This window comes from Sparus aurata, chromosome 9 (assembly GCF_900880675.1).
Source record: "Sparus aurata chromosome 9, fSpaAur1.1, whole genome shotgun sequence".
Lineage (NCBI taxonomy): Eukaryota > Metazoa > Chordata > Actinopteri > Spariformes > Sparidae > Sparus > Sparus aurata.
In genome coordinates this window covers 10,046,383-10,066,406 of record NC_044195.1, presented here as the reverse complement: position 1 = coordinate 10,066,406, position 20,024 = coordinate 10,046,383, and the positions used below count along the sequence as shown (strand labels likewise).

The window sequence follows — 20,024 nt, the reverse complement described above, 5'->3', positions numbered from 1 at the left end:
TGCAAACATGTGTCATCTTAACAATAAAGACACTATTTTTTTTCCCACCATGACTTACTGTACCAATGTGATGTTACATGAGTCAACCATGTAAATAAAGCTTCACTAACATACTTTGTTTTCTTCTTACTCAAACTACACTATGTTTATTTCAGGTCCAATACAAGAAGGAATACGAGAAGAATAAAGCGCAATCGGACTACAACACGCTCCCCGCCACAGAGAATCCTCTCCTCAGACAACTCAGATATGCTGGCACCATCCTCAGTGATGTAGGTGTAGAAAATAATTTCTAATCAATGAAAAATGATGGATGTGATTTTGTGGGAAAAACAAATTATAAAACCTTAGAAAAGTAGCACATAAGTACTCCAGCAATCAAGCATTACAATTCTTCATGACTGTTTCCTCTGTATATAGAAATTTGACTCTTGTTAGATAGCTAACTTAGAATTGAGGTGACTGATAAATGATTGAGGTGGTTGTGGGTGTTATTCAGAGCGTCTGACATGAAGCTCCTCTTAGTGGATTGTCATATTAGTGGCGCTAAATTAAAAAAAAATCTGAAATCACTTTCAGTGCCCTCTTGTGTACAGTGAGTTGGTTGATGTCTAAAATTATTGAATTGAATGAAGTTCTTTACATTTAGCCAGTGAGTTTGACATCCACTTTGATTTGCTTATTGGAGTTGTAAAGTTTGACAAATAAGGAGTTTAAGGCAAAAACAACAAGCTGGTAGAGCAACAAAAGCGAGCTTTAATAAAGTCAGATGTATTACAAAGAACAAAACTGGCAGACAGAAAATACCGCGTAGGAATAAATCAAAGAACTAATCAAGGATAAAAAAAACAAAACTAAATAAAGTACAAACCAAAGAAGCACTAGGAAAACTGGCAGGGACAGATAGAGCAAACAGGACCAGAGACCAGTGAACACAGTAGATGCAGGACTGATGTGGGCAAACAGACAAAGATAGGAAATGGATAGTAAAACCTACAAAATAAAACAGGAAATAACTGAACTAAAAAGCCAAACCATGACAAGACTTACTGTATTGATCATGATGTATGTTTATTTCTGTTCATCATTTGTTTTATTTCTTCTTTGCAGAAAGTGTATAAGGCCAACTACGAGAAATCCAAAGGTTTCAGCATCAACTATTGTGACACGCCCAAGTTTCAGATGGACTCTGTACTTAAACAGTTCAATGATGTAAGAATAATCTATGAGTTAAAATGCTTTGTTTTATTGTTAACCAATGATATTATTGTTTAATTTCTTTGTAAACACATTAATTTCATTCTTTTTTTAAGGCTCATTACAAAGATAAGTATGAAAGTGAAGTGAAGGGCCATTACATTGGCAGCTATGAAGATCTCTATATGCTTCACTGCCAGAAAGTTGAGGAAATGAAGAATGAGGTAAACAGTTGAGCATTTTCCTTCCAGTTTCTCTAAACCAAATCAGTTTTGTAAGAATTTATGATATGCTTCATTACATCTTTTGCCATATTGCATATTTTATTTTGCAGCAAACGTACAAAGCTGAATATGAAGACATAAAGACAAGATGCTTCTACCCTCAAACACTGACGCCTGAATATGAAGTTACTAAGAAGCTTCAGCAGTGTAATGATGTGAGTAGAACTGGCTCATGAAATACTTCTTCGCAGTAAATAAGATTTCTCTTGTTTTGGTATACATGTGTACTGTATGTCACAAAATGTCTTTGTCTCATGGTTTGCAGAAAGTTTACCGGCAACATCCAGGCAAAGTGAAATTTACACAAGTGGAGGATTCGCCAGTTATGGTTCAAGCCGCCATCAATGCCAAACAGCTAAGTGATGTATGTATGACTCCTCTTAGTACTCATACAAAATACATTAGAATTTTATAAACTCCTGTTGGATCAGCATCATTCAATTTCCTTCTTACTGTACGCTTGTTCTCATAAATCAGATATGTTTTTTGTTAACATATTTTTTTATATCGTCCATTTATTGATTGAAATTGATACAATCACCAGCTCATGCTTTAGATCAAATTCTCCTAGATATGCAGATCACCTTAAAATGTGCCCTATCATCCACATAGCCCAGCTGTCTTTCTGTGGGCACCATGGAAACTGGAGAGCCATCTCTCTGAAGTATAAATAGCAACGAGCATTCAGTTGGCCCAGAATAAACCCTGTGATCGTGGAGGGGCTGGGGAGGCAGGAAAAGGGACAGTCACTGGGTCTCCGAGAGAGTCCAGCTAATACACTGCTGCCCTCCAGTGACAGAAAATGATGAATAAATAAATAAATACCTAGATTTCTGTCTCATCTTAATATTACACTATGTGTGCAATGAGTAGTGCCCTGTGAGCAGAAATTCAGAGATTCATTGGAAAAAAAACCATTAAAACATAATTTTATATTTTGTTCTTATTGCAGTTGAACTACAAGGCAAAGTATGAGCAAACAAAGACCGAGTCTCATCTGCCCCCAGACTATCCCTTCTTCATCCAGTCCAGAGTAAATGCTTTTAACCTCAGTGATGTAAGTACCTGTTTTTTTTTTTTTTTAACAATGTACACTTGATTTAGAGCAATCATCAAAATGTAATTTCTGCCAGCTTCCTGAACAGCATTATTCTCTCTTTGCAGAACTGTTATAAGTATGATTGGGAGAAAACTAAGGCAAAAAAGTTTGAGATCAAGGGCGATGCAATCTCGATCCTCGCTGCCCGTGCTCACACAAACATTGCCAGTGATGTAAGTATGCTACAATATCAGTCTTTTCTATTTCAGTGTTTTTCACTTGATGTTTATTAATCTGGTAATTGATCACGTTTTGCCCCTTTTTGCAGGTTAAATACAAGAAGGAGTTTGAGAAGAACAAAGGACAGATGGTTGGAGCCCTCAGTATCAATGACGATCCCAAGATCTTGCACTCTGTTCATGTGGCCAAAATCCAGAGTGATGTAAGTCATCAGCTTCCCAAAAGTCTATGTTACTTACAACCCTGAATGTTAATTTATAAGAGCTGAGAAAAAAAGAGCACTCTTGAAGAATCTTTTACTGATATCTCTACAGCGTGAATATAAAAAGGACTATGAAAAGCTTAAGACCAAGTACCACGCACCACTGGATATGATGTCAGTCACCCTGGCCAAGAAATCCCAGGCAATTAGCAGCATGGCAGGGTACAGGAGCATCAGCACCAACTTCTTCCTTCCTCCTGATGCCGTGCTTTTGGATTTGGCCAAGAAAGCCAACATCATCCAGAGTGACGTAAGTATAGATAGATTTTACAGCATGTTATAGTGAAAAATTTGGTTGAAATCATAAAATAAAACTTTACTTGAATGATTATTATCAGATGATTATACGTTTGTGACACCATTTGAATTTGTTTGGTTTTTCTACATCACAGAATGAGTACAAGGCTGACTACAACAACTTCACCAAAGGAACCCCGTGGATCCCCTTTGGCTCCATAGATGTGGAAAAGAATAAGAAAGCTGCAGAGATCCTTAATGAGGTATGTGTGCAACAGCTTCGAGTCAGTCCTTCGGACTGACTTCCTCCTCTATGGCAGCATACAGTATTTTATAGTTAGTGGCTTATGTAAAATGTGTTAATTTACTTGTTTCCTGCAGAAAAAATACAGACAGCACCCAGACACCATCCCCTTCACATCCATTGACGACCACCCCATCATGATGCAGGCCAAAGTCAACCAGCTCCAGAGGAGCGATGTGAGTCTGTCCCTTTCACATTTAATTCTGCAGAAAGAAGTCTTAACTTTTGAGAAGATTGTCTTTATCTTTGATATAAGCACTACACATGTGACTTCTGTTTTAATTGCTCTCTTGCCTCACAGCTGTTCTACAAGAGAGGTCTGGAGGAGGTTCATCAGAAGTACTCTCTGCCTCCTGATATCCCTGAGTTCCTCCAGGCCAAGTGCAATGCCTACAACATCAGCAACGTAAGCCAAAACATTTTTTTTAAATGTATAAATCAAACATTTTCTCACGAAACAATTTTTAAACGGTGGGTGCAAAAGTGTGTATGAGTGTACTTGAATATGTATTTCATGCCAAACGTATAAGTGTTCGTATCTTTTTTTAGATGCTTACATCTGTAATCTGTCATTTTAGAAAAACTACAAACTTGCCTGGCAGGAGAGGATTGCCAAAGGTTATGACATGAAGCCTGATGCCATCTCTGTTGTCGCTGCCAAAGCTGCCAGACATGCTGTCAGTGATGTAAGTTACCTGAAAGACTGAGCCAACTTCTTAGAGTTATGCTCATGCCCTGTACCAAACGCTGCATATGATCATAAAAGTTATTTAAATTCTAAATTATTACAGCTGCTGTATGCCCTCTAACCTCTAGGTCCAGTATAAGAAGGCTTATGAGAAGGCAAAGGGCCACCACGTTGGCTTCCGCAGCCTCCAGGACGATCCCCTGCTGGTTCACTACATGGAGTTGGCTAAGCTGCAGAGTGACAAGAACTACAAGAAGGACTACCACAAGGCCAAGCTGAAGTATCACACCCCAGTGGACATGATGAGTCTTGCTCACGCTAAACATGCCTCAGCTGTGCAGACGTTCACGGGCTACAAGCAGCACCATCACAATTACAGTCTTCTGCCTGACTCCATGAGCCTGGGCCTTGCTCGCACCATGAACCAAAATGCCAGTGATGTAAGTTTAATTTTCATTTCACTGTCTTTTGTGTCACAATGTAGTTGTGGTGTTTCCATAGGGCTGACACATTAGTTAATCACTTGCCTCTTTTAACTTTCAGTTTAACTATAAACTGGATTATGAGAACTCAGTCAAGGGAACTGGCTGGGTCCCTATTGGCTCTCTGGAGGTGGAAAAAGCCAAGGCAGCAGCAAAGGCTTTGGATGAGAAGAAGTACCGTCAGCACCCTGACACCCTCAAATTCACCAGTACTGTTGACTCCATGAGCATGGAGCTGGCCAAAGCCAATGCCAAGATCATGAATATGGTGAGAGGGAGTAAACTGAATGATTTCTTGATTTGCTCTCATGATTTTAGTCCCCAAATTCCTTTTTTCCTTCTTTTGTTTGTCCTAACCGAGTCTTTTCCTTGTAATTGTGCAGAAAGAGTATAAGGCCAGTGGAGAGAAGTTCATGCACACTTACCATCTCCCTGCTGATGCTCCTGAACTGATGCAAGCCAGGTATAATGCTGTAAACATCAGCCAGGTTAGTTGTGGATTCTTGTCTGGTAATTTCCAACCTTTGTGCAAATGTAAACTGTATAGAGAAAATGATATTGTATGTGTAATATACCCACTGATGATCATTTTATTTAGAATTACTACACCTACGCTCATCGTCAAGATCTGCTCAAAGGACATCATGTGAAGGAAGATGCTATTCCCATTGTTGCAGCAAAGTCCACCAGAGACATTGCTAGTAATGTAAGTTATAAATATTTTCATAATAACACCACCAAAATGTTACGTAGTTGTAACCCAATTCAACTCATTACTGATGTTTTTCTTCTAAACAGTACAAGTACAAGTTGGCTTACGAGAAGGCAAAGGGCCACCATGTCGGCTTCCGCAGCCTCCAGGATGATCCTCTGCTGGTTCACTACATGGAGGTGGCTAAGCTGCAGAGTGACAAGAACTACAAGAAGGACTACCACAAGGCCAAGCTGAAGTATCACACCCCAGTGGACATGATGAGCATGGCCCATGCTAAGCAAGCATCTGCTGTTCAGACGTATACTGGTTACAGAAAGATCCCTCACAACTACTTCCTTCTGCCTGACAACCTGCACCTACAGCGCTGTCGCAGCATGATGGAAATTCAGAGTGATGTATGCTTTGACTTTTCAAATTTATGTTACAACAGTGCAATGCCAGTATTATTGATGCATGTATAAGTAAACGGATTATATAGATAGCAGGAGAGCAATATGCAGTGATTAGATGATACGATTTGAGATAAGAACGTGTTTTACTCTATCTTCCTACAGAATGTCTACAAGTCAGAATACAATAACTGCTCTAAAGGCTTAGGGTGGGTTCCCCTTGGTTCTCTGGATGTTGAGAAGGCCAAAGCTGCTAAACATGCACTGGATGAGAGAGGCTACCGCCAGCATCCCAGTTCTTTGAAATTCACAAGCAAGACTGATGCCATGAACATGGTTCTGGCTATGGGCAACACCAAGACAATGGACAATGTAAGAATGTCTTCTCATTATAGAAGATGAAATGCACTTAAGAGATGTTCAAATATTTATACCAAATCCTTCCAAGAATTCACAGGTTTTAACGTGCTTCTTCCTTCTCTCTAGGCTGCATACAGAGCTTCTGGGGAGAAGTTCATGCATACCTATAATCTGCCAGCTGACAGCCCGGAGTTCCTTCAGGCTAAATTCAATGCCCAGACTGTTAGCGAGGCAAGAGAACGATATATTAATTGAAAATCAAAGTTAGAAGCTGTCTTATCAGCGAAATATATAAGTGGAAGGCATATGACCTGCCTGCATCGACTGTGCATAAAATATTGTCCTAACATTTTGCCTCCTATCCACAGAGTCACTACAAGCAAAAGTGGCTGGAAGATATCGCCAAGGGATACGATATGAGGCCTGATGCTATTTCTATCCTGCATGCCAAGCAAGGCAGACATATTGCCAGCAATGTATGTAAATGAGAAATTTACCCCACAAACACTGAGTGTATTCAGCATTTTTTTCTTTGTAACTAAAAGAGTCTCCATCAGGTGCCTAACTTTCCTTTTTCTTTCAGGTCCAATACAAAAAAGCCTACGAGAAGGCCAGAGGCCACCACGTTGGTTTCCGCAGCCTCCAGGACGATCCTCTGCTGGTTCACTACATGGAGGTGGCCAGATTGCAGAGCGACAAGAACTACAAGAAGGATTACCACAAGGCCAAGCTGAAGTATCACACACCAGTGGACATGATGAGCGTGCTCCATGCTAAGCAGGCCTCTGCTGTTCAGACGTATACTGGTTACAGAAAGATCCCTCACAACTACTTCCTACTGCCTGACAACCTGCACCTACAGCGCTGTCGCACCATGAATACCCAGTCAAGTGATGTGAGTGGCAGTGACAGTTCTATTAGTGAATTGTGCCATTAGTAGCAAAACCATTTTTCAATGCCATATTTAAAAAAACACATATTTAATCTACATTATGAACTTTATTTGCATGTATAAGTTTCTGTAATAAATGTCATTGATCTTGACATCAGAAATAATATGTATCATAACTGTCCACTTTTTTCAGTGTGACTACAAGTCTGAATGGAACAACTGTGTCAGAGGTATGGGATGGGTACCTATTGGCTCTCTTGCCGTTGAGACTGCTAAAGTTGGCAATGATATTCAGAGTGAGAAGAAGTATCGCACTCATCCATCCAACTTCAAGTTCAGCAAACTGATGGACTCCATGGATGTAGCTCTGGCTACTGCCAACAACAAGATCATGAACAAGGTGCAGCATGTTGAAGTGTATAGCGCAGTGCCACAAAATATGAATGATAATGTTGTTCATCAAATGTTTTTTTTTTCTGGTGCCTTTTACTTACAGCAAGCATACACTGCAGCTTGGGAGAAGGACAAACTGACAGTTCACATCATGCCAGATGCTCCTGAGATTGTCCTAGCCAAGGCTAATGCTCTCAACATGAGCAATGTAAGCCATTAGGTTACATTCTGAATTTTTAAAAAAATCTTTTTTTACCAATTTTTTTATTTATTTCATTTCATTTTACTCATATGAATGTATGTCTTTCACAGAAACTTTACAAAGCTGGTCTTGTGGAGATGGCCAATAAGGGCCACAACCTCAAAGCAGACGCCATCCCAATTCTTGCTGCCAAGTCTGGTACCACCATTGCTAGTAATGTAAGTTAGAAATACATTCCTTCACCAAATCAAGATGTTTATCCACTATAACTCACCATCTTTTGAAAACAAGTATTTATTTTCTGTTACGGTACAGGTACATGTTGGACAATGAGAAGGTGGAGGCCAGCATATTGGCCACCATGTAATCCTGTAATATGCTATATACCCTTTCACATCTAGGTCCACTATAAGAAGGCTTATGAGAAGGCAAAGGGCCACCACGTTGGCTTCCGCAGCCTCCAGGACGATCCCCTGCTGGTTCACTACATGGAGGTGGCTAGGCTGCAGAGTGACAAGAACTACAAGAAGGACTACGAAAAGGCCAAGCTGAAGTATCACACCCCAGTGGACATGATGAGTGTGGTCCATGCGAAGCAGGCTTCTTCTGTTCAGACTATGGCAGGATACAGACAGATCCAGCACAGTTATGCCCTCCTCCCTGATGCCATGAACTTTGTGCTGGCTCGCACAATGAATGTCCAGTCTAGTGATGTAAGTTGTAAATGTTAGAATACATGCTGTGATTTGCCATTGTCCCTTTACAAAGACCGACACAATAATTGCAGTACAATTCCTTGATTCATGAGGCCTTACAATTCTTTTCAGTGTGACTACAAGTCTGAGTGGAACAACTGCATCAGAGGTATTGGATGGGTACCTATCGGCTCTCTTGCCGTTGAGACTGCTAAAGTGGGCAGTGATATTCAGAGTGAGAAGAAGTATCGCACTCACCCATCCAACTTCAAGTTCAGCAAACTGATGGACTCCATGGACGTGGCTCTGGCTACTGCCAACAACAAGATCATGAACAAGGTGCAGCATGTTTAACGGTTCCCTAAAGTGCAAGGCCTATAAAAAGTTGTTAATAAACCTAGTCTTGACCGCCAAAATGCATATGTTTTTCCTGCTGTCTTTATTTACAGCAAGCATACACTGCAGCTTGGGAAAAGGACAAACTGACAGTCCACATCATGCCAGATGCTCCTGAGATTGTCCTGGCCAAGGCAAATGCTATCAACATGAGCAATGTAAGGGGAATCCATAAAACTGTAATAGTTAATACTGTCTTTAGTTGATAGTGATCAGTTTGAGAATGCCAACACTGTTATTACATTTCACTGTCATCTTACTTTTATGTCTTTTTAAAGAAACTTTACAAAGCCGGTCTTGTGGAGATGGCCAAGAAGGGCCACAACCTAAAAGCAGATGCCATCCCAATTCTGGCTGCCAAGTCTGGTACCACCATTGCCAGTGATGTAAGTTGCTACAAACAGAATTAAATCTTCCAGAAATTCATATTATAAAAAAGGACAGTCTCTGTTTATGACAAAGAATGTGTTTGTTGTTACAGTATAAGTACAAGTTGGCTTACGAGAAGGCCAGAGGACACCATGTCGGCTTCCGCAGCATCCAGGATGATCCTCTGCTGGTTCACTACATGGAGTTGGCCAGATTGCAGAGTGACAAGAATTACAAGAAGGATTACCACAAGTCCAAGCTGAAGTATCACTCTCCAGTTGACATGATAAGTGTGGTCCATGCCAAGCAGGCTTCTGCTGTTCAGACTATGGCTGGATACAAGCAGAGAAACTCCCACTACACTGTCCTGCCTGATGCCATGAACCTGCAACTAGCTCGGAACATGCAGATCATTGCCAGTGATGTATGTAGAAAGTCTGACTTATTCGCCTTGAGATTGATATTACTGAAAAAGTTTTAAATAATGTCATCAATATCCGGGCTGCATTGTGAGGGAATGCCATTTCTGTTGATATTCTTCCTCAGAACCAGTACAAGAGTGAATATGAAAGCTTCATCAAAGGATTAGGATGGGTTCCTATTGGATCATTGGATGTTGAGAAAGCCAAAACAGCTAGCCAGATCCTCAGTGAGTCCCGTTACCGTCAGCATCCTAGCAACTTCAAATTCACCAAGGACATGCACTCCATGGATCTGACACTGGCCACTGCCAACAATCAGATTATGGATAAGGTACTGGATAGGATTTCCTGTTAAACACAAATATCTCTTCTCTAAAGTTTTGCATGCATATCAAACCAACACCTACATATTGATTTTTCAGCAATCCTACAACAAAGCCTGGGAGAAAGACAAGACTACGATCCACATCATGCCTGATGCTATGGACCTTGTCCTTGCCAGAGGAAACAAGAAGAACGTCAGTGAGGTACAGTCTGATACAATGTGATATTTCCACACAGGTCTGTCCGGATTTGTAATAAAAATGAAATGTACCATGTTACAGAAATGTATTGCTGCCATGCCAGAATAAATAAAAAATGAACTGGTGTGGTCTGGTTGCTGTTCAGTATTGTTATTAGTTGTGTTATAACACAACAATATTATTGTTAAAAAAAGATACTTCATGTTGTAACAAGATATATTAATGTTATATTATCAAGTTATAGATTAAAGTTTTCATCTTTTAACAATAAGTTATTACATGACAAGATAAGTTTGTATGTTTTTAAGTTATAACATATAGGCTGTTGTGCCACTGTAACTACAACACAGAAAGTATGGATTTTGATGGACAGGAAGAGGAAACATTACATCACTACAAGTTAATATTATATTCATTTGAAAGTAGATGTGCTTTCCTCTATAAAAATGTATATTCTCTCTCTCTTCAGAAACTGTACAAATTGGACAATGAGCTGTCCAAGAAGAAGGGTCACAATCTTCGTGGTGATGCCATTTCTGTCCAGGCTGCCAAAGCCTCCACTGCTATTGCTAGTGATGTAAGTATCTATTTATTGTATATATCATTTCATATCTACCCTAACCAGAGTTTGGTCACTAAAACTCTCACATTTGCTTTTTCAGTACAAGTATAAAACAGGATACCGTAAGCAGGTTGGCCACCACATCGGTGCTCGCTGCCTCCAGGACGACCCTCTGCTCATGCTGGCTCTGAACTCAGCCAAGATTGCCAGTGATGCCCTGTACAAGAAGGACTTCATGAAGTCCAAGACCAAGTTCAACCTTCCAGTGGACATGATTTCCTTTGAACTGGCCAAGAAGAACCAGATTCAGGTCAATCATGCCAACTATATCACCCGCCTCCACAACTGGACCTGCCTGCCAGACTCCAATGATGTCCGTCAGGCCAGACATGCATACAGCCTCCAGAGTGATGTGAGTATGAATCCTTGAATTTATATTATGTTAAGTTATAATGTTTACATATTTATAGATTTAAATTTTTGGAACATTTGTCACCATAACAAACTCTCTTTTTCTGTCCAGGCTGTATACAAGGAGGAGTTAAAGACGCTGCAGGGAATTGGATGGGTGCCTATAGGTTCACTGGATGTTGAGAGGTCAAAGACAGCTGGTGACATTCTGAGTGAACATAAGTATCGTCAGCACCCAAGCAACTTCAAATTTAAAATGACCACAGAAGATATGCCCATGGCTTTGGCCAAGGACAACGCTCGGGTTATGAACAAGGTAATTCTTTTGTAGTTACTGCCCAAACATTATATTGTATTTTTGCTGAGACTAATAATACAAAGCAAACCAGCTTTAAGCATTGAGTAACAAAATTAGATTTTTCGCTCCAAATAGATTTGATATTTTTTTTAATCCGGTATTTAAAAAAGACTAATGTTTCAATATTTGTAATTTCATTTTTTCCAAATAACAATAATAAAAAGTAGATTTTTATTTATTTAATAATTACTTATTCAATGGAAGAGTAATTTTAATTCCAAAATATTTCAAATCCTGTGTCCAATTAGTTACGTTTTTATCATTCAAGTTAATGTGATGTGCCATAGACAAGCATATCTATTCATTCAAATGTTTTTCGTACCCCCAATATCTCTTAAATTGTTCTATTAACTTCAAAGAAAGTGATGCTGTCTCTCTGGCCCTCTGTGAAAGATGTAATCACATTATTTCCATAAAACGATAGTGCATGTTCACAGTGGTAATAGTTTTTTATTTTGTATGTAGCATAAAGGAACTAAATGAATGCTGAATGATGAATACACCCACCTTGAATATACCTTGAATATTTGTGTTGTCTCTTGCACATAAAGTGAAAGGTTCAGTGATCAATGCAAACAACAACAGTGGTAAGGACAACCTGATTTTTGGCTTAAAGAAATGCAACCTGAAGATGACCCTCTCAGGATTCCCTTTGGGCTTCATGATACATTCTATTTATCCATTCACTTTAATTTGAACCCATATTGAATGTGTACCAAACTCAGAAAAAGTTAAAGCCTACTCTGGTGAAAATCTTCTTTGCTTGACCATGTTTAGCATAATCCATCGCATTCAGGACTGTCAGTTTTGATTTGATTATGAATGCATGCCCATAAGATCTTCTTCTTAATGTTGTTTGCATGAAAACTAAACAAAACAAATTGTCTTTGCAGAAAGCTTACACTGAAGCCTGGGATAAAGACAAGACTAGCATTCATGTCATGCCTGATGCCATGGATATTCTACTGGCCAAAGCAAATAAAGTCACCTACAGTGTGGTGAGTACTTCTCAAACATTCTCAATAAAGTTGAGTTGTCATAGCTTTTGAAAAAACAATTTTCATAATGAACAACCTTTTCTCAGAAGATGCTTGAAGTTTTTTGTTTGTTTTTTCTTTTACACAGAATACGTACAAGCAGGCTTATGAAGAGGCCAAGAAGAAGGGATACGACCTTCGTAATGATGCCATTTCCATTATTGCAGCCAGGGCTTCCAGGGATATTGCCAGCGATGTAAGATAATTCAGTATTTACTAATCAAAATAAACAAACATTATATTCAATCAATACATTTGAAAAGCATGTCAAGAAGCCTTGATATCATTTTATTATTATTTCAGCAGTGTATCTTAGTCAAATTATTGTATAATAGGTTTTTTCTTTTCAACACTTCATTTATAAGGGTTTACATAAGGTGACATGACACCGACAGGAACATGAAGAAGTCTTTAGAATGTTTATTACCCTTGTCATTAAGTGGCATTGAGCCATGTCTGTAACTTTTGCTGCAAAATTGACAGTTTGAGATGTCTTTGTTACAGTATGACAACTTGACATCAACCTAGATCACATACAGTAGCAAGTCATAAACACATAGCAGGCCTGATTATCAAACTTAAATATAACGATCTGCTTTATGTTTTAACATTACTTTAAACTGTCATGTGTGGTTGGTTTGACATTCCCTGTCATAGACCATTGTAATTCTGTCACAAATATAAACTATCATAATGTGTTATTACAATGTCAAATGTTTTTCTAACGGTCTCATGAATCCAGTTCTTGACCTCAAATAAAATGGTACAATTTATCTATGTACTGTGGTGCATCGTTATCTATTGAAATTAGCATAATAACCAGCCAGTCCTTAGCCATTTTGTACCTTGCGAAGTGATTTTCAGAGAATTAATAACCCTTACAGTCCCCCCAAGGTCCAAGCTCTCAGCCCAAGTAGCTAGTACAACTGCTAGCTGCACAGTTAATTAAGCTTAATAGCTGATGACAGCCAGCGGTGTGTTAGCAGCTGTTAGCAGCAGTTTGGAGTTTTCTAGAGTATGAATTTGACAGATGGTCAATTCTTACATATCGCACCTTTAAGACAACATTATATGTGACAAGACCAGTTTAAAAAATAGGGAAGACACACCAAGGTGACTTAGGGGGTCATACTTATTTCTAAAGTAAGCTAACCGCTAACTGCTGCTAACTGTATATACATGTTGTTAGCTAGCTAGCTGAGTTAGCTGTGGAGCAAGCACTGCTATTAGCTGATTCAGCCTAAGATGCCAGAAGCCTAAAATGGCAAGAAAACGACCTTCATACTGTTAATACCTGTCATCAGGCAGGTTCAGTGTGCTTACCAGACAGGACACTGGGACCAGCATCTGGCACTGTCTTGTTCATGACACTGCTATTAAAGCATCTGACAGGGTAATAAGACTTATTGACATTTTAATGACACGTCCAAACTGAGAACAATAATACATTATTTCTTGACACATTTATAATGTATAATGTAATGGCAGCACATAAATCTAGATATTCTTTTAAGATTGATAGTTAGTCCCCCGGTGACATTTTTGTTTTGTCATTGTTAACCTCAAGTTGTCAACAAAGAAATTAGTGTCTCGGTTGATGTCAAATTGTAATATGAAAGACATCTCATGATGAGATCGGACATGATGAGAGACACTGCATGACAACAGTCATTAACATTCATAGACTTCTTCATGTCCATGATCGATGTAATGTCAATCTTATGTGCAACCTTCAAACAAAGTGTTACAGTTGTTGTTTTTTTATTGTAGTATACTGTTTCATTCGGACATTTCACATTCATTCAACAAAGTTAAAAAACAATAGTGTTACTGATGATGTTGCTTTTCAATATTTATGATGTTATGATCATTTGTTTGGTTTCTCATTTGCAGTACAAGTACCACACAGGATATCGTAAGCAGGTCGGCCACCACATCGGTGCTCGCTGCCTCCAGGACGACCCTCTGCTCATGCTGGCTCTGAACTCAGCCAAGATTGCCAGTGATGCCCTGTACAAGAAGGACTTCATGAAGTCCAAGACCAAGTTCAACCTTCCAGTGGACATGATTTCCTTTGAACTGGCCAAGAAGAACCAGATTCAGGTCAACCACGCCAACTATATCACCCGCCTCCACAACTGGACCTGCCTGCCAGACTCCACTGATGTCCGTCAGGCCAGACATGCATACGACCTCCAGAGTGATGTGAGCATGAATCCTTGAATTTATATCATGTTAAGTTATAATGTTTACATATTTATAGATTTAAATTTTTGGAACATTTGTCACCATAACAAACTCTCTTTTTCTGTCCAGGCTGTATACAAGGAGGAGTTAAAGACGCTGCAGGGAATTGGATGGGTGCCTATAGGTTCACTGGATGTTGAGAGGTCAAAGACAGCTGGTGACATTCTGAGTGAACATAAGTATCGTCAGCACCCAAGCAAGTTCAAATTTAAAATGACCACAGAAGACATGCCCATGGCTTTGGCTAAGGACAACGCTCGGGTTATGAACAAGGTATGAAATCGTCGGTCCTCAAAGTGCAGTTATGTATAAAGAACTCAAAATTAAGCAGTTGAACTACTTATATTGATAGAGTCAGGAAATTCTTATTTGAAAACAAATGCATGCTTGCAGAGTTTGTGATATGATGTGCTCTCATATTGTTTTTTATGACTGCAGAGTGCCTACATTGAGGCCTGGGAGAAAGAGAAGACAAAGATCCACATCATGCCTGATGCTATGGATGTTCTTCTAGCCAAAGCAAACAATGTTAACTACAGCTTGGTAAGTGATAAATTAAACATATTAGGGTAAAGCAAATCTCACATATTGATTACTATAAATTAAGGCAAAAAGATTTGCTACACTAATTAAGATCTGTCTCTGTTATCAGTACATTTATATCTCTAATTACTCAATCACACAAATAATGAAAAATATATAGACTTATGTCTGTGCGGTGCTTGTGTTTGTTTACAGAAAAAGTACACACAGGCTCATGAAGATGCCAAGAAGAAGGGTTACGATATGCGCAATGATGCCATTTCCATCATTGCAGCCAGGGCTTCCAGGGACATTGCCAGTGATGTAAGCTGTCGGATTTTCACAATGATAAACAATACTACGTATGTGTCACAGTTCATATGACCATGAAACTTTATTTTTCATTTTCTTTGTCAGTACAAGTATAAAACAGGATACCGTAAGCAGGTCGGCCACCACATTGGTGCTCGCTGCGTCCAGGACGACCCTCTGCTCATGCTGGCTCTGAACTCAGCCAAGATTGCCAGTGATGCCTTGTACAAGAAGGACTTCAACAAGTCCAAGACCAAGTTCAACCTTCCAGTGGACATGATTTCCTTTGAACTGGCCAAGAAGAACCAGATTCAGGTCAACCACGCCAACTACATCACCCGCCTCCACAACTGGACCTGCCTGCCAGACTCCAATGATGTCCGTCAGGCCAGACATGCATACGACCTCCAGAGTGATGTTAGTATGAATCCTTAAATTGATACTATTGAAAGTTATAATGTTAACGTATGTATAGACAAGGGTGTAGGTTTGATATTGACATTGGTTGGGACATAGCCAGTAACCCCCCCGGCCCGTTACCACGCGCCACCGCCAGGGCAGAAAAATTGTATACGTTGTTAAGCAGTGTAATGACACTAATGACAGACAAGGAGGCTGTGTAATAACAACGTCTGAATTTTACTGCAGTCATAGTGCATTACATTACATTATAGTGCAACCCACTGCATTAAACCTTGCATTATACATAGATTAACAACAGCTGTCTACAGCAACCAGTTTCTTTAGAAATAGACCACATTATATAATTATCACTCTCTATGACTGCATGTGAAAATATGCAGACAGGGAACATCACATTTATAAAGTTAATAATTACACGTTTTATATTTTGTGTAAAAACAAATTTACATTTAAATTAGGTTACAGTGTTATAGCATATGTTGAGGTCTCACCTGTAACTCCACCTGGCCCCTCCCTGAACTAGGCCTACAACCAGGCAAGATTGCTGCAGCACCCTAATGAAATAACACACGATCCCAGCCTGACATTAACTTTGTATGATGCATTACCCACTGGACATAAGCAGTCAAACATATGCAGTAAAACATTTAGTATAGCACCATGTCAAATTTACCTGTATCCCTGAATCTTCCCTGTATGAGCTACAACCTGGCCGGGGTTCCTCTGTCACCTGATAAATAAAATATTGATGCTGTGAGCAGTGACACAGCACGACTGAAATCTCGAAGAAGATTAGTAGTATTCACTAGGCCTACTTTTGATAATACAACTAAGTAACACTTAAAATTAAATTAACCACCATGTCCTTATTCAAGTTCACCTGCTGCTGTGACCCTGCCGCTCCACCCTGTCTGATAAAGGGGGCAGCTGTGTTGTGTCTTCTGTCACCTGACAAAGTAACAAATCAATCACCATTAAGAGTGAGAAAACGGTTGGAAACAATGTTTTGCATTCATTAGCGGTAGCCTATGAGGGGGGACTATTTTCCTCAGGTGACTTACACTTTGTTAGGTGAAATAGCTTCTGATGTCTTCCACCTTTCTTTTGCCCGACATCCTCGGACATGTGTTGCACGATAACGACCTCCTCTCATCAGCACTGGTAAAGCCTGCAAGTGAAACAACTTGGACAGCTTGCAGGCAGCTAAGCCAATCAGAAAACAGAACAAAGTGGGAAATGATTTAACCCTTTGTGTGCCGCATGAGGCGCATTTTTTTTCCTTCAGTCTTGATATTGGTGTGAACACGTCCATATGGTCCATACGCAATTCTACGCCTATGTGTATAGATTTAAAGTTTTGGAACATTTGTCACCATAACAAACTCTCTTTTTCTGTCCAGGCTGTATACAAGGAGGAGTTAAAGACGCTGCAGGGAATTGGATGGGTGCCTATAGGTTCACTGGATGTTGAGAGGTCAAAGACAGCTGGTGACATTCTGAGTGAACATAAGTATCGTCAGCACCCAAGCAACTTCAAATTTAAAATGACCACAGAAGACATGCCCATGGTTTTGGCCAAGGACAACGCTCGGGTTATGAACAAGGTATGAAATCAACAACTACATATGGATATGATGAGGAACTTATTTCATCATGGAAATGTTTACTTGCAGACCTCTTAATGTATGTAAATTGTCATGTTGTTGGTGTTTGTGACTATAGAGTGCCTACGTTGAGGCCTGGGAGAAAGAGAAGACGAAGATCCACATCATGCCTGATGCTATGGATGTTCTTCTTGCCAAAGCAAACAATGTCAACTACAGCTTGGTAAGTGGAAAATTAAATACTTTTGGTGGTGCGGCACTTTAACTGGGAAAGTTATATACCTAACATTTCTGGGATGATCTTGTTTGTTTACAGAAAATGTACAAGCAGGCACATGAAGATGCCAAGAAGAAGGGCTATGACCTGCGCAATGATGCCATTTCCATCATCGCAGCCAGGGCTTCCAGGGACATTGCCAGTGATGTAAGTGTTTTACTTTAATGATTAAATTTAAAAGTAAAGTTATCATCTTTATTTTAAATGCAAAATGCATTTTACAGTAGGCAACTACTTAAAGTCTGCCAAAAGAGTATACAAAATACCGTAAATTCTGGACTATAGAGCGCACCTGAATATAAACCGCACCTGAATATAAACCGCACCAACTAATTTTTAAGTGAAAAAAAAAGTGTACATATATAGGCCACACCTAAGCCGCAGGTGTCCACGTCTGCTCTCTGTGGCCATCTGCTTTTATTACCTCTGAAAGCTTCTGTCGTCTTTTTGCATTGAGTCAGTTTTTCACGCTGCCATCTCCAACCTCTCTCACCATCGATTCATTGATGCCAAGCTTACGTGCAGCAGCTCTATTTCCTTCTTCGACAGCAAGATCGATTGCCTTAGCTTAAAAGCTGCATCATATGCACTTCTTCGTGTGTTTTCCATGATGAGGGTGTGTGCATGATGCGCAAAATGACTGTTCAAAACACAAACTAGCGTCTTCCTCGGTGCATTATCTCTTCCACCTGTCTGTCTTGCTCTTGCGCTTCCTGCTAGAGTGCCCCCTGGAGGCCGTTAGCCCATAAAATCTAAAGATTAGCCGCATCGCTGATAGGCCGCAGGGTTCAAAGCGTGGGAAAAAAGTAGCGGCTTATAGTCCGGAAATTACGGTACATTGTTTTTATATACTATTCTTCGTCATATATGCCATTCTGAGCTAAATTGCATAATTGATCATTATATTATCTCTGTTGCACTGCATTTTACCATATATTTTACATCCCATAATATAGTATAATATAATATAACATGATATAGTTTAATATAGAAGCTTACAATAATAGGCATATTCATGATAGCTGTAATGTCAATCTTCTGTGCATCCTTCAAATAAAGTGTGACTGCTGTTTATTTGTAATAGAGTATACTGTTTCATTCTGATGTTTGACATTTTTCAGTTAAAAAACAATATTGTTACTGATATTATTGCTTTTCAATGTTTATGATGTTATGATCATTTGTTTGCTTTCTCATTTGCAGTACAAGTACCATACAGGATACCGTAAGCAGGTCGGCCACCACATCGGTGCTCGCTGCGTCCAGGATGACCCTCTGCTCGTGCTGGCTCTGAACTCAGCCAAGATTGCCAGTGATGCCTTGTACAAGAAGGACTTCAACAAGTCCAAGACCAAGTTCAACCTTCCAGTGGACATGATTTCCTTTGAACTGGCCAAGAAGAACCAGATTCAGGTCAACCACGCCAACTACATCACCCGCCTCCACAACTGGACCTGCCTGCCAGACTCCAGTGATGTCCGTCAGGCCAGACATGCATACGACCTCCAGAGTGATGTGCGTTCCGTTTCCCTCACGATTTGTGTTCATGTTCATGCTACCAAATATGTCAGAAATTGAATTTTACATTACTATGCTTCACAGGCTGTCTACAAAGCTGACCTGAAGTGGCTCCAGGGTATGGGCTGGGTTCCCATTGGCTCACTTGACGTGGAGAAGGCCAAGAAGGCTGGAGAAATCTTGACTGATATAAAGTACCGCCAGCACCCCAGCACTGTTCCCTTCACCAGCACCACAGATGCCATGAACATTGTTCTGGCAAAGAATAATGCTTTGACTATGAACAAGGTAGAGATCACAATTATTTTTGGTATAATGCAGATTTGTTTTTGTTTGAAAGGGCTTTTGTAACATCATAGTGATGAGGGGTCAACCCATAACCTGCAGGAACCAGGAACTGCTCTGTGTGTCAGGCAGGTTTGGGTCAGCTTTTCAGGGTTCGGACAGGCCCAGGTCATTGACTGGCAAAGTGGCATTCAGAATAGGTTAATAACTTACAAAACACTTTAAGAAACATGTTGTATGTATGTGTACACAGACATACACTTTCAAATACGAATGCCAAATGTCCTCTCATCTCTGTGCTGGCTCAAGCAGTGCAGTGCATTCCAGCAACAAATGCATCCAGTGGGTGTACGTTCAACTCAGCTGGCTGTGTTTGTG

General features: G+C 39.9%; 1 protein-coding gene across 35 annotated transcripts in view; it reads left to right on the top strand.

The window, feature by feature from the left end:
• neb (nebulin) overlaps window positions 1-20,024 on the top strand; it is a 67,513-nt gene that overhangs the window by 9,462 nt on the left and 38,027 nt on the right. For 28 of the 35 annotated variants that reach the window (XM_030428411.1, XM_030428432.1, XM_030428426.1 and 25 more), the window contains 47 exons: window positions 156-272; window positions 1,111-1,212; window positions 1,314-1,421; window positions 1,532-1,636; window positions 1,747-1,845; window positions 2,434-2,538; window positions 2,646-2,753; window positions 2,849-2,962; window positions 3,075-3,272; window positions 3,415-3,522; window positions 3,641-3,739; window positions 3,865-3,969; window positions 4,142-4,249; window positions 4,380-4,691; window positions 4,795-5,001; window positions 5,117-5,221; window positions 5,332-5,439; window positions 5,532-5,843; window positions 6,003-6,209; window positions 6,324-6,428; window positions 6,566-6,673; window positions 6,781-7,092; window positions 7,283-7,489; window positions 7,586-7,690; window positions 7,795-7,902; window positions 8,086-8,397; window positions 8,512-8,718; window positions 8,829-8,933; window positions 9,054-9,161; window positions 9,257-9,568; window positions 9,691-9,897; window positions 9,989-10,093; window positions 10,560-10,667; window positions 10,753-11,064; window positions 11,176-11,379; window positions 12,315-12,419; window positions 12,547-12,654; window positions 14,352-14,663; window positions 14,775-14,978; window positions 15,144-15,248; window positions 15,444-15,551; window positions 15,645-15,956; window positions 17,363-17,566; window positions 17,685-17,789; window positions 17,883-17,990; window positions 19,047-19,358; window positions 19,446-19,649. In XM_030428411.1, coding sequence (XP_030284271.1) covers window positions 156-272; window positions 1,111-1,212; window positions 1,314-1,421; window positions 1,532-1,636; window positions 1,747-1,845; window positions 2,434-2,538; window positions 2,646-2,753; window positions 2,849-2,962; window positions 3,075-3,272; window positions 3,415-3,522; window positions 3,641-3,739; window positions 3,865-3,969; window positions 4,142-4,249; window positions 4,380-4,691; window positions 4,795-5,001; window positions 5,117-5,221; window positions 5,332-5,439; window positions 5,532-5,843; window positions 6,003-6,209; window positions 6,324-6,428; window positions 6,566-6,673; window positions 6,781-7,092; window positions 7,283-7,489; window positions 7,586-7,690; window positions 7,795-7,902; window positions 8,086-8,397; window positions 8,512-8,718; window positions 8,829-8,933; window positions 9,054-9,161; window positions 9,257-9,568; window positions 9,691-9,897; window positions 9,989-10,093; window positions 10,560-10,667; window positions 10,753-11,064; window positions 11,176-11,379; window positions 12,315-12,419; window positions 12,547-12,654; window positions 14,352-14,663; window positions 14,775-14,978; window positions 15,144-15,248; window positions 15,444-15,551; window positions 15,645-15,956; window positions 17,363-17,566; window positions 17,685-17,789; window positions 17,883-17,990; window positions 19,047-19,358; window positions 19,446-19,649 — 7,839 coding nt within the window. The remainder of the gene's footprint in view (window positions 1-155; window positions 273-1,110; window positions 1,213-1,313; window positions 1,422-1,531; window positions 1,637-1,746; window positions 1,846-2,433; window positions 2,539-2,645; window positions 2,754-2,848; window positions 2,963-3,074; window positions 3,273-3,414; window positions 3,523-3,640; window positions 3,740-3,864; window positions 3,970-4,141; window positions 4,250-4,379; window positions 4,692-4,794; window positions 5,002-5,116; window positions 5,222-5,331; window positions 5,440-5,531; window positions 5,844-6,002; window positions 6,210-6,323; window positions 6,429-6,565; window positions 6,674-6,780; window positions 7,093-7,282; window positions 7,490-7,585; window positions 7,691-7,794; window positions 7,903-8,085; window positions 8,398-8,511; window positions 8,719-8,828; window positions 8,934-9,053; window positions 9,162-9,256; window positions 9,569-9,690; window positions 9,898-9,988; window positions 10,094-10,559; window positions 10,668-10,752; window positions 11,065-11,175; window positions 11,380-12,314; window positions 12,420-12,546; window positions 12,655-14,351; window positions 14,664-14,774; window positions 14,979-15,143; window positions 15,249-15,443; window positions 15,552-15,644; window positions 15,957-17,362; window positions 17,567-17,684; window positions 17,790-17,882; window positions 17,991-19,046; window positions 19,359-19,445; window positions 19,650-20,024) is intronic. The other 7 variants (XM_030428428.1, XM_030428441.1, XM_030428443.1 and 4 more) reach the window with 7 other exon arrangements.